The 13,739-nt window shown below is 34.6% G+C and overlaps 1 protein-coding gene across 1 annotated transcript in view; it reads left to right on the forward strand.

The window, feature by feature from the left end:
* LOC107733021 (protein argonaute-1) overlaps positions 1-13,739 on the forward strand; it is a 26,893-nt gene that overhangs the window by 377 nt on the left and 12,777 nt on the right. Inside the window, exons 2-8 of the mRNA XM_016544529.1 lie at positions 6,458-6,578; positions 7,364-7,545; positions 9,130-9,266; positions 9,534-9,668; positions 11,214-11,242; positions 11,320-11,439; positions 13,128-13,250. Coding sequence (XP_016400015.1) covers positions 6,458-6,578; positions 7,364-7,545; positions 9,130-9,266; positions 9,534-9,668; positions 11,214-11,242; positions 11,320-11,439; positions 13,128-13,250 — 847 coding nt within the window. The remainder of the gene's footprint in view (positions 1-6,457; positions 6,579-7,363; positions 7,546-9,129; positions 9,267-9,533; positions 9,669-11,213; positions 11,243-11,319; positions 11,440-13,127; positions 13,251-13,739) is intronic.

A 13,739-nucleotide genomic window follows, 5' to 3' on the forward strand; every position in this document is an offset into this window, starting at 1 on the left:
TCTCTCTCGGTCTGTCTCTCTCTCTCTGTCTGTCTCTCTCTGTCTGTCTGTCTCTCGTCCGCAGTGCCCGCCGGGCCGTACCCCCCACCCCTGCAGCAGGTGTTCCAGGCGCCCCGCAGGCCGGGCATGGGCACCGTCGGCAAACCCATCAAGCTGCTTGCCAACTACTTTGAGGTGGAAATCCCAAAAATGGATGTGTACCACTATGAAGTGGACATCAAACCTGATAAGTGTCCTCGACGGGTCAACAGGTAAATCTCAAATGTCCACAATCATTCCTAGGGCTGTCACCTATTTATATGACACACATATATGTGACCCTGGAGCACAAAAGCAGTCGCTGGGGTATATTTGTAGCAATAGCCAAAAATACATTGTATGGGTCAAAATTAATCGATTTTTCTTTTATGCCAAAAATCATTAGGATATTAAGTAAAGATCATGTTCCATGAAGATATTTTGTAAATTTCCTACTGTAAATATATCAAAACTTAATTTTTGATTAGTAATATGCATTGCTAAGAACTTCATTTGGACAACTTTAAAGGCGATTTTCTCAATATTTAGATTTTTTTGCACCCTCAGATTCCAGATATTCAAATAGTTGTATCTCGGCCAATTATTGTCATATCCTAACAAACCATACATCAATGAAAAGCTTATTTATTCAGCTTTCAGAACATGTATATATCTCAATTAAAACAAATTTGACCTCTCTCTCGGTCTGTCTCTCTCTCTCTGTCTGTCTCTCTCTGTCTGTCTGTCTCTCGTCCGCAGTGCCCATCGGGCCGTACCCCCCACCCCTGCAGCAGGTGTTCCAGGCGCCCCGCAGGCCGGGCATGGGCACCGTCGGCAAACCCATCAAGCTGCTCGCCAACTACTTTGAGGTGGAAATCCCAAAAATGGATGTGTACCACTATGAAGTGGACATCAAACCTGATAAGTGTCCTCGACGGGTCAACAGGTAAACGTCCCTTCATCTCAAACGTCCACAGTCGCTCCTAGGGATATATATATATATATATATATATACACACATTAATAAATGATTAAATTAATTAATTAATAAGCATACAAATTAATTGTCTTATAAAGTAATTTTTCCACATTGAATTTGGAATCAGAGGTATAGAATCACATGGAAAAAAAATTTGTTCGACTTTAGTCTACAGTCTTAGTTATAATTGTCTGTCTCTACTTATCAGACTGGGATAGAATAAAGTTTTTGTGTATTGAAATAAAGCCGAAATAAATTATAAATAATAGATTAAAAACTTAAATTAAAATTAGAAATGATGCCTTGGCAACTAAGTGAAATAAAGAAGTTTAAGTACTAAACTTAAACTACTAAAACTGCTAACTGAAATAAATATAAAAATTATATATATATATATATATAAGGCATGGGCCGGTATGAGATTTTGACGGTATGATAACCTTAAGCAAAAATATCACGGTGTTGTCGTTACAGCTCTAAAATGTGTTATTTTTATATGACTGAGTAAAAAAAACAAAACTTTTTTTCCGCTGAACACAATATATTTTGTTTTTGAGCAACGCAGAATATTAGGAACAGTAGAATTTGTTTATTTTTTCTTTGATTTGTTTCCTAAAAAGAAGAAAAATAAAGACTGACATCTTTATTTAACCTAAATCTGTAATTACAGTTATTTAATTTTAGTTATATAATTCATATACATATAATTTGATTTAATAATAACCCAATTTGAAGCAAAAACAGAATGTTCTGACTAGCTTTGTGAAATTATACTACATGCCTGAACGTAGCAAACAGCAGAAGCTCTGAATAAGACGCAGATTCTCTCTCTGACAGCAGGAGGCGCTCATGGAACAGCAGATACAGCGTTTCCTTGGTTACCGCAGTAAACTAAGCAGCTGCGCTGAAACACTGCTTTAATATAAACTATACAGAGACCAGATGAAAAGAAAATACCACGTTAACTTTTCTGAAGACGTCAGAAACACATTCATATAAACCCCCAAATCAATATTGAGGATTTTCTTCCAATAGTTCGTGCATCATGAACAGTGAGTGATCTGCCTGCTGCAGTATTTTTCTCTGTGCGCCCGTCTTCAGCATCTCTGGCCTGTGTTAACGGTCGTTTACAGACTTCATATTTTCACATAAATTACATTTTGGAAAACGACTGCATTGCAACGCAGTTTGTGCAAGTCCAGAACAGAGACGAGCTGCAATAAGACAAAAAACGTCCGGTTGCTGATCGCGTAACCTCCAGGGGAAGCTCCTTAAGTTCGTCCGTCCTACACACACGTGACTGACCGCTCGCTCGCTCGCACCAACAGCAGGAGGCTCGTGTTACTCTCTACACTGACTCAACCTGAGGGATTCCTACACTTTCAGTCTTTGAGGAGACATGAAAAACAGCGCATACCGCAGGAACGGTATAACGGAAAATATTAGCGGTCTTGAAACCGTGACATATTCAAATCGCGGTATATCTTGAAAACCGGTAATCGGCCCATGCCTAATATATACAGTATATACATTTATTATATACATTTATTTTATCTTGTTGTGTATATATACACACAAATAAGCTTAATAAAATTATTTTAAAAATGGCAAAAACACATTAGAAAATTACAAAAAATGTAAAACATGAAAATATATAAATAAAAGCTAATTAATTTTTTTCCACATTGAATTTGGAATCAGAGGTAGAATTGGATTCAAAAGTCTTTTTTGTTCCACTTTATGTTATAGTCTTTTTTGTTTTTGTTTATTGAAATGAAGCTGAAAAAATAAATATAAATGTTAGATGGAAAAACATATTAAAAAAAAATTAGAAATGTTACTTTAGTAACTAATTGAAATAAATAAGGTTTAAGTTGAAGTACTAAAATTACTAAAACTGAACACAATAAAATGTATAGCTAAATAGAAAAATACAAAATGATAAAATGACAGGCACATAGCAAAATTAAAATCATAGGTAGAATGAAATGAAAAATACTATTTTTGTTCCACTTCAGTCCAATTTGCATTCCCACTGTCAAGAAAACAAAAGACATTAATGTCAAGTAACTTGAAATTCAGACTGAATTGGCTTTTTCTTAGCCAACAAAATATTTCCAGGAGAACACAAAGCATCAGGTTTAGATCAAATAATTGATTATGCAATAATTCTGTCAGGCCTGGTCTTTCCTCAACATGAGTTGAGGTAAAGTTTCCCCTATTATTAGCTCTTTCTCTAAAAACATTGAGGTCAGTAGAATCAAACCCTGCAGATTTGCATGGCTCGGTGTGGCAAGGCCTAAAATATTTTAGTTACCGCAATTACATAAAGCGTGACCTAGAAAGAAACCTCCTCACGCTGTTCTTCCCTGAGAAGGTTTGAGGATAAAATCTTCCTGTAGACATGCACAGGCAACACTTGAATTCTGTTCATCCCATAACTGTATTTTAGTTCAACTAAGCTGTCTGCCTTCTGAGTTAAATACAACTTAAGCCTGGTTTATTCTTGACGTGTCTGCACAAGCGTGAGGATGAGTGTGAAAGTGACGCCATCGTGCCGTCACCACTGCATGGGCGCGTTTGAGCCAGAATCTGAGCACAGATAATGGCACTACAATCCCATCAGACCCTTAAATATTAAAAACACTTTTTGAGGCAGAAAAGGATGCAAATAATGTAAAAAAAGTTTTCACCTACACAGTGAAATTGTCTGTTACAGCTCGTCAGTTGTTGTTTATATATAGACACACATAAGTATGTAGTGTATACTTTTTCATTGCCTTTTGTTCACAAATGTGACCCTGGACCACAAAACCAGTCATAAGGGTCAATTTTTCAAAATTGAGATTTATACATTATCTGAAAGCTGAATAAATAAGCTTGAATAAATAATATTGTCTTGTTATGATAAGACAATATTTGGCCGAGATACAGCTATTTGAAAATCTGGAATCTGAGGGTGCAAACAAATCCAAATATTGAGAAAATCGCCTTTAAAATTGTCCAAATGAAGTTCATAGCAATGCATATTACTAATCAAAAATTAAGTTTTGTCTTAAAATTGTCCAAATGAAGTTCATAGCAATGCATATTACTAATCAAAAATTAAGTTTTGATATATTTACAGTAGGAAATTTACAAAATATCTTCATGGAACATGATCTTTACTTAATATCCTAATGATTTTTGGCATAAAAGAAAAATCTATAATTTTGACCCATACAGTGTATTTTTGGCTATTGCTACAAATATACCCCAGCGACTGCTTTTGTGCTCCAGGGTCACATTTATTCTTCCACCAGTAATTAAATGCAGGTTTAAAATGTAGGTTTTATTCATTTAAAATAAATATAAAATAAATAAAAGTATTAAAGTAATAATTTAAAACTATGTAATACATTAATAATATGAATAAAAATACAATGATTATTATTATAATTATTATTACACCTATTAGTATTTAACATAACCAGTAAAAATGTTGCAGTCAGTTAAATTTTTTAAATTAATTTCTTTCTAGATTTTTTAATTGATACTTTTATTCAGCAATGACACATTCAATTGTTCAAAAGTGACAGTAAATACATTTATAAAAAATTTATAATTTACAAAAGATATCTCTTTCAAATAAATGCTGTTCTTTTGAACTTTCCACAAAAATATGAAGCAGCACAACTGTTTTCTAATAATCAGTAATGTTTCTTGAGCAGCAAATCAGCATATTAGAATGATTTCAGAAGGATTCAAGATTTTTATTTTTGGAGTAATGATGCTGAAAATACAGCTTTGATCACAGAAATAAATTACAATCTCTTTCAAATAAATGCTGTTCTTTTGAACTTTCCACAAAAATATGAAGCAGCACAACTGTTTTCTAATAATCAGTAATGTTTCTTGAGCAGCAAATCAGCATATTAGAATGATTTCAGAAGGATTCAAGATTTTTATTTTTTTTTTTTGTCACATACACAGTTTTATAGAGAATATATAACCAGCAGTGCAATGTAAAATGTGTCATGTGACACTGAAGACTGGAGTAATGATGCTGAAAATTCAGCTTTGATCACAGCAATAAATTACATTTTGCAATATTTTTTAAATAGAAAACAGTTATTTTAAATTGTAATACAATATTTGTTTTTTACTGTATTTTTCATTAAATAAATTCAGCCTATGTTCAGTTAGCCAGTCATCATCACAAAATAATGTTTAGATCAGGTTTGCTGAATATGTCAGTCACAATGAACTATATGCGCGGTTACTTCCTGGTTTTAGAGAAACCAGCTCAGTCATTTCCGGTATACTATATACTACATACTGTATACTGTTTCAGGAATGACAAATGCAAGTGTAAAAAATTATGCGAGTGAATCCGCTAAATTGTTCCGCGAGCCATTGCTATGATTGACAGTGATAACTGTAGCAACGGATGGAAGGAACTATCTGACAAGCCGATGTCGAAAATAAACCTGTGCATAAGATAAATTAAATATAAAATGTTTCAAAATATTTAATGCATTATTATTTAATTGTTATACCATTTATAATTAACTTATTTATTTTGTAGTTAACTAGTTAAGTATTTAAATAATTTACCCTTTTAGGTGCTTCTTGGTGTCTGGGATTAATTATTTATTTATTTTTTAAATGACATGAGACTTTGTGACTTCCTGCACTTGCTATACTTTATACTTCAGTACAGTAAAAGCACTAAAATGTGTTACAAAAGTCATTTTAGAATAAATCCAAAAGCAAGACGTGAAAAAACTAGGTAGTTGAAATGGCAACTGAGCTGATGAGCGATCCTGTGCTGCCATCTACTGGTTATAATGCTAAATTCATGTCATTTTCATACTTAAAAAGTCTTTGTTTTCAATCAGAAGACACATTTTTGGCACGTTTGTTCATGTGATCTTCATGAATGAAAAGTGAATCTTTAAAGTGAATTTCACTGCACAACTGTAACTAATCTCACTCCAGCTCCACTCCAAAGCTGGCAACCCTGTGTACATATTCAGTTATAATCATGACTATGAAGGTAAGCTATCGATTATCAAGAATACCATTATGATGTCGTTTACGAGAGAGCATCACTAGCTAGCTAACGTTAGCTTAAACAGTTGCGCTAGTGTTTAGTTGTAAGCATTTAAATGTACAGTTACGTGTCTGGGTACTATATGGGATTACCATATAAAATGCTATGTTGTTAAATAACATGAAACTGTGTGTTAATGCCGCTTTCATCATTTACGGTGTTGCAATTATTTTGTTTCTCAGTTTCTGAAAAGAGCGAGGCAGGAGAGGCTTCTGTGAGGGTCTCAAGAGTCTCTACCTACAGTATATATACCACAACATCAATTGACGCTTCACTGGAAGTTTCCGAGCTGCCTTATCTTAATGCAGAAGAGCACTAAAGAAAGTGCATATGGTCCATTGTCTCCTAAATGTGACTCTTCGCAGGGAGGTTGTGGAGTACATGGTCCAGCATTACAAACCGCAGCTCTTTGGTGACCGAAAGCCAGTGTATGATGGGAAGAAGAATATCTACACTGTTTTAGCGTTGCCTATAGGCAGTGAAAAGGTGAGTAAAAGAGTTGATTGATTAGATATTGGGCTGCCATTTTCACTGCGAATGCCTTTTAGTCTTTAGACAATTCACAACTTGTGGGTAGACAAGAAGATAATGCATTATAAAAATCTAAACAGTTAAGACAGTAAAATATATTTATATGTTATTTCATTAATATAATAATTGATTGATAATAATTGTTTAAATTAATGTAATAATTGACACTTTTGACTCTTTTGATACTTTTGTTCGTCATTTTATAAAGCTTTTTGTTTTTGAGAAAACCTGTGACTGAACTGTAAATCATGCTTTTTACGGTCATTTTAATATGTTACCATAGGCATTGCAATACCCCGCTCATATGTAGAGCCCGATCGATATGGGTTTTTTGGGGCCGATACCGATATTAGGGAGTAAAAAACGGGCTCTACTTATATGGTATTCATTTTATTTGTGCAGGTCTTAATAATACTTAAACTTGAGCTTAAAAATCCTGCAGATACCCTGTAAATCAATACATAAAGATTTTTTTCAGACTGTCATTTCATATGTCAGGCTTTACAGGGTTAAGAGGTGAATATCTTGATTATTTTATGTGCTTTTATTTGACTATTAAATTTCCCATTCATTCCTGTCATTCAGTTTGATTTCGATTAGTTTTGATTCTTTTCTGTGAATCAGTTCAAACGGTCTGTTTCAGTGATTCAGTTCTAAATGATTCGTTTCAGAGCAACATCATGTGTTTTTTCTGTAACATCCCCTAGCCCTAATTCTGGGCCTCTCATCTGATGTTGCAGGTTGACTTCGAGGTGACCATCCCCGGCGAGGGGAAGGATCGCATCTTTAAAGTGTCCATTCACTGGCTGGCCAAATTGTCGTGGCGGCTGCTGCAGGAGACGCTGGTCAGCGGACGTCTGCAGGTCCCACTGGACTCTGTCCAAGCCCTCGATGTGGCCATGAGACACCTGGCCTCCATGAGGTACGCTGGTCACGGACTTACAGGTCACAGACAAACATTAGGGGTTTAAAGGGATAGTTCACCCAAAAATGAAAATTACCCCATGATTTACTCACCCTCAAGCCATCCTAGGTGTATATGACTTTCTTCTTTTAGACGAATCTAATCGGAGTTATATTAAAAAAATATCCTGGCTCTTCCAAGCTTTATAATGGCAGTGAATGGGTGTTTCTTGACAGTAGTCCAAAAGAACTCTGATTGCATTCGTCTGAAAGAAGAATGTCATAGACACCTAGGATGCCTTGAGGGTGAGTAAATCATGGGGTAATTTTCATTTTTGGGTGAACTATTCCTTTAACGATTTACTCGTTTTCTCAATGCATCAATTACAATTACACTTAAAACAGTGTTATCTTAGTATCATTGAGATACTTTTACATTTGAATTAACATTTTGATTAACTTAATTTTTCTTTTGCATATTTTATTTCTTCTGTTTTCATTTTAATATTAATGTTTTAGTAATTTTGTGTATATCCATATATATAAATGTGTATTAATTTGATTTCCATTTTAGTTTATTTTAGTACAGCTTAAACTAAATGAAAATGAGACATGTTGCCTAGCTAGCTGAAATAAAGCAAGTGTGAGTTTTTTAAATTTTATTTTAAATTTTTTCAAGTAACAAAAAATGTTTTAGTTGACCACAATAAACAGTTATTTCGGTCAAGAAAAAAAATTTTTTGCTAAAAATTGCATGAATTGTGATTAAGTAAAGTGTTGGTAAAAATGTATAATATAAATGTATTAAATTACTTAGATGCGCAAATTATTGCAGATGGTGTGACGTTGCAATTTTATTATTGTTATCATTGTTTATCATTGTTATTTCTAGACCAAGAAAACGCATGGAAATTAATAAAATTTTGTAAAAAAAAACAAAAAAGTAATATTTTATTGGCACATTGTTATATTCCAAGTAAGTTCATTGGTGCAGTAAACATTCCTTATTAGTTTGTCTTTTTCTTTTATTACCTAAGACACATTAGGAGAAGCATGTACATAATCCTATGAACGCACTTAAAGGTGGGGGTAAGTGATTTCTGGTAGCCAATGTTGACATTTAAAATCACCAAAACAAACACGCCCCTACCCCAAAAGGGTCTCGCCCCTATTTTGATAGCTCCGCCCCACACATACGTACGCAACCCAGGCAACGATTAGTTCTGTGAAACAAAGCAAAACCAGTGTTACTCACCTAAAGAGAAGAAACAAAGCAACCGGCTAATGTCCATTCTGTGCACTGAACGCTCTCTCCTCCACATCATGAGTAGACACGCCCCTTACTGCTGATTGGCTACAAGTTTGTTTTATTAGTCGGCCCGAATCAGTTTTCTAAAGCGTTTTTGAAAAATCGCTTACCCCACCTTTAATACAGAATCACATCATTATTTGAAAATGAATCAGATTGAATCAAATCATTTGGAATTTGCTCAAATCGTTCCCGAGTCTAATCAAATTCAAACCCTAGTAAACATGCGTTGGTTTTTATTTTTCTGGCTTTTATGCTTTACTCTGCTAACTATTGTGTCCATCTCATCTGCAGGTACACTCCAGTGGGACGCTCCTTCTTCTCCCCTCCTGAAGGCTACTACCATCCTCTGGGTGGAGGCAGAGAGGTGTGGTTCGGCTTCCATCAGTCTGTTCGGCCGGCCATGTGGAAGATGATGCTCAACATTGATGGTATGACAGACGTCTTTTATCTCTTAATTGCTCATTGTGCTTAAATGCATGCTGTATACATTCAAACTCTCCATTTCCGCTGCTCTCAGTATCTGCAACAGCCTTTTATAAAGCTCAGCCTGTCATTGAGTTCATGTGTGAAGTTCTGGACATCCGTAACATTGACGAGCAGCCGAAGACGCTTACCGACTCGCAGAGGGTCCGTTTCACCATATATATATATATATAAATATACACATTAAAACTCTCAATTTCTACTGTTCTCAGTATCTGCAACAGCCTTTTATAAAGCTCAGCCTGTCATTGAGTTCATGTGTGAAGTTCTGGACATCCGTAACATTGACGAGCAGCCGAAGACGCTTACCGACTCGCAGAGGGTCCGTTTCACCAAGGAGATCAAAGGTGGGTTTCTGAACACCTTAGCAACATTCTAACAATCTAAACAAAATACACTGGCAACCACTACTAAGAACACCTTTAGGAACTGCATAGTAACAGCTTGACAACCATTTGAAAATGTAAATTTTTGCCAAATTTGGCTATTTTATAGGGGGTTAATCAGTACTCAAAAATGACGGTTCGGGTATGTAACCAAGTTTTGAAATCACGCTTTGGTATGATTTTGGCACAACGGAGAAAAACAAAACATTAAAATAGCTTCTTTTTTATTAAATAGTGGTTTACTGAACAAACTATGATTCTGTATTTTAAATAAAAAAAGGTCCATATTTTGTATCAATATTGTTTCAACCGGCGTCAGCACTCTTATTGTACTGCAGTTTATGGTTCTGTTGTAAATAGGGGAATAGATTTGAAATTCTGCCACCTTTGGATGCCAAATATTTTAGCAAAATATATATTATATTTTTATAATATTTTTTCATCCATGTTTTAATTTAGTTCTGTTGTGCAGCATCTTATTATTATTTTTTGTACATTTTTTTTTTACATTTATTTTGTAAATGTTATTTATTTCTTTTTAATTTGAATACATTTTAAGATTGATTAAATTGTCAAAGTTGTATTAATTCATTTCATTAGACACAATTTTTGTTGATACATTTCTATTAAATCATAAAAAACAGAATCCAGAAAAAATAAAATGCAAAACACAGAATTTAGGGGAAAATAAAACCTACATTTAAAGGCAGCTACTTTTTAATTGTGAACAAACAAATCATGTTTGCATTCATTCTCAAGGTCTACCAAACATGTGGAAATCATTTCCTTCCCCATTAGTGGTAAATTAATATTGTGATAAATATCAATATTGTGTGAAATGGAAAAAAAATAAAGTGATAATATTTTTGACCATATCATCCAGCCCTATTTGGATGTGTTAAGTTTTGCACATGCAGTGGTTAAAACAACACTGCATTCATTCACTACACATGCATTCTGAACAGAAAACAGAAAATTTCATTCCGAATATGTGTTCATTACACTAGTTTGAGATGAAGTATCAGGTGAAGTCACTGGATGATCTCAGCGTCCTGCCACGGCTTTGTCTTCTAATTTATTTGTTGAAGTGGCTTGGATGAGTCATTTTGATATCATGCTTTTACACAGACATCGATTTAAAAATCTAATGATGCAATCCTGAATCCTGAAAACCATCTTCATACATTCCAAGAGGAATTATTGTGGATCCTGCATTTCATTTTAGTCTTAGACTGAAGATTGTAATTGCTGCTGTGGCTGGAAGTGGCGCCCAGTTTATTTAGTTAATGGAACACTCCACTATTTTTGAAAATAGGCTCATTTTCCAACTCCCCTAGAGTTAAACAGTTGTCCCCAGCTAAGTATCAATATCGAAATATATATATATATATCAATATCGAAAAATATCGAAACTCTTTGGTCATTTTTGAGCGAGATGCTAACGGTCTAATCAGATTCAATGATCTATGCTAAGCTAAGCTAAAATTGCTACCGCCAGACCCGGAGATCGGCAACACACCTACCTGCCCCTGGAGGTCAGTGCTGTCATCCGTACGCTTTGAACGGCCATAGACGACATTCTCTGTTCTGATATGGTTTGCTGTTCTCGTAGGTGTGTAATATTGTAGCAGGGCAGCGGTGCATCAAGAAACTGACAGATAATCAAACCTCCACCATGATCAAAGCCACAGCGCGATCAGCACCAGACAGACAGGAGGAGATCAGCAGACTGGTGAGTGCTGACCTCTAGTGTGCTCTAGCTTTACATAGAGTGAGCGCTGGCTAGTGCATTGTTGTCATGGTTACATAGGCAGGGTATTTTTTTACCTGTAGGATAATATAGTGTTGGAAAATACAGCAAAAAGAAAGAAAGAAATATTTGTTTTTTGAGCCTTTTGATGATATCTCAATAGTTGCATTAAATGCATTAAATGGCTTCAAGTTTTTCAATCAAAAGAATCATAATTTCACACACACACACACACACACACACACACATATATATATATATATTTATAATTTAATATATTTATATTAATATACATTATTTTTAATTATTTAATTTACATCTCAGTATTTATGCATTTGCTATTAAATGGCTTGCTATTACAATTTTCAATCAAAGGAACCGTCATTTCAACCAAAGCCATTGTTGCCAACCAGCAATGTTTGAGATTTGTAACATTTGAATTTATCTCAATATTTATGCATTTGCTATTAAATGCCTTAAAAGATCCGTCATTTCAACCAAAGTCATTGAGACCAAGTAGATCAACAAGATACATCTTCACAACATTTGTAATTTGTAACATTTGTCACATAAAAAAAAAAATCACAATATTTGTGAAAATGTCAACATTTTTAAAATTATTTTTCTGCCTTTTGATGATATTTGATATACATCTCAATATTTATGCATATTAATAAATCTCAATATTTATGCATTTTTGTATTAAATGACTTATATATATATTTAAAAATAAAAATAAAAGTAATCATCATTTCAACCAAAGCCATTGTTGCCAAGTAGATCAACAAGATCCGTGTTAACAAAATTGGTAATTTGAAACATTTGAAAAAATGGTAACATTTGAAAATCAAAACATTTGTAAATTAAAGAAAACTGCATCTTTTGAAAGAATACTCTGGATTAAATGTAAATTTATCTGCATCTTAAATATATATATATATATTTATATCAGCTCCCTACATACTATCAGCATCAGTGTTAACCATTGAAAAACCAACATTTAGATTCATTTGCTTTGTATTTTATGATATAGTGCCAAGATATACTGTCAAACGTATCAAGTAAATAAAGACTTTTCCAGAAATTGCTACTTTTACTTTAAATGCACATATTTGGTCTTATTGTTTACAGTTCATCAGTGTACGTTATTCCGAGAAAAAAAAAAAAGCTCTTTTGCGAAAATGCAATGAAATTACTTTCCTTTTCTAACATCGTAAAGCCATTTGTTTGGCTTTACGTTTACGTAAGCCATTTGTTTGGCACACAATTTTCAAGCGACAGCTGAAAACTCATTTCTTTAAACGCTACTTGACTTCATCTTAAAAAAAAAAAAGTCTCTCTTTATTTATTCCTTCCCTTTTCTAGCTTGTACTTATTTGAACAATGCCTAAAACTTGGTATTTCAACCACTTCCTGTGTCTGTTTGCCTCTTTAAGAAGAATCGCTTTATGTATTCCCCAACTGTAAGTCGCTTTGGATAAAAGCGTCGGCAAAATGACTAAATGTAAATTTGTGAGATGTGATGCCCAATTTTCAAATCAATTCCTATAAAATGAAGATAACTTTGTTTCTCATCTCCACCATCCTGTTTGAGTCAGTAATGAATCACATTACGGAAGTAAAATGGGCTGTGAATGCTTAACTATGTTTTTTTTTTTTTTACTGCTCAGATGAAGAATGCTGACTTTAATCTGGATCCCTACATTCAAGAGTTTGGAATCAAGGTGAAGGACGACATGGCCGAGGTGACGGGGAGAGTCCTTCCCGCTCCCATCCTGCAGTACGGCGGTCGGGTGAGATCTGTTTTACTGTATCTGAAGCTCAAACAAGTCCTGTTCTACCTCCTGTTCTTGTTGCTCAAACAGTAGATCATAACGCTTTCAACGCTACGGTTATGGGTTCGATTCCCGGGGAATGCATGAACAAGGTTTAGAATATATATATATATATTTGTTTTCATGTTTTAAAACAGCGGTGTCAAACTCAGTTCCTGGAGCGCCGGAGCCCTGTAGAGTTTTGTTCCAGCTCTGCTCCAACACACAAACCATGTAGTTTTCAAATAAGCCTGAAGGACTTGATTAGTTGGATCAGGTGTGTTTAATTAGGGTTGAATCTAAACTCTGCAGGGCTCCGGCCCTCCAGGAATTGAGTTTGACATCCCTGTTTTAAGGGTGCTTTCACACTTGGTTCGCTTGCTTGGTCCGAACCCGAGTTCGATTGCTCTCCCCTCCCCCTGCCCCCGCTGGACTGCGTTCATATTATTATTATTTGGGTCCGAACAG

The sequence above is a fragment of the Sinocyclocheilus rhinocerous genome, unplaced genomic scaffold (assembly GCF_001515625.1).
Source record: "Sinocyclocheilus rhinocerous isolate Xijiao unplaced genomic scaffold, SAMN03320098_v1.1 scaffold3174, whole genome shotgun sequence".
Lineage (NCBI taxonomy): Eukaryota > Metazoa > Chordata > Actinopteri > Cypriniformes > Cyprinidae > Sinocyclocheilus > Sinocyclocheilus rhinocerous.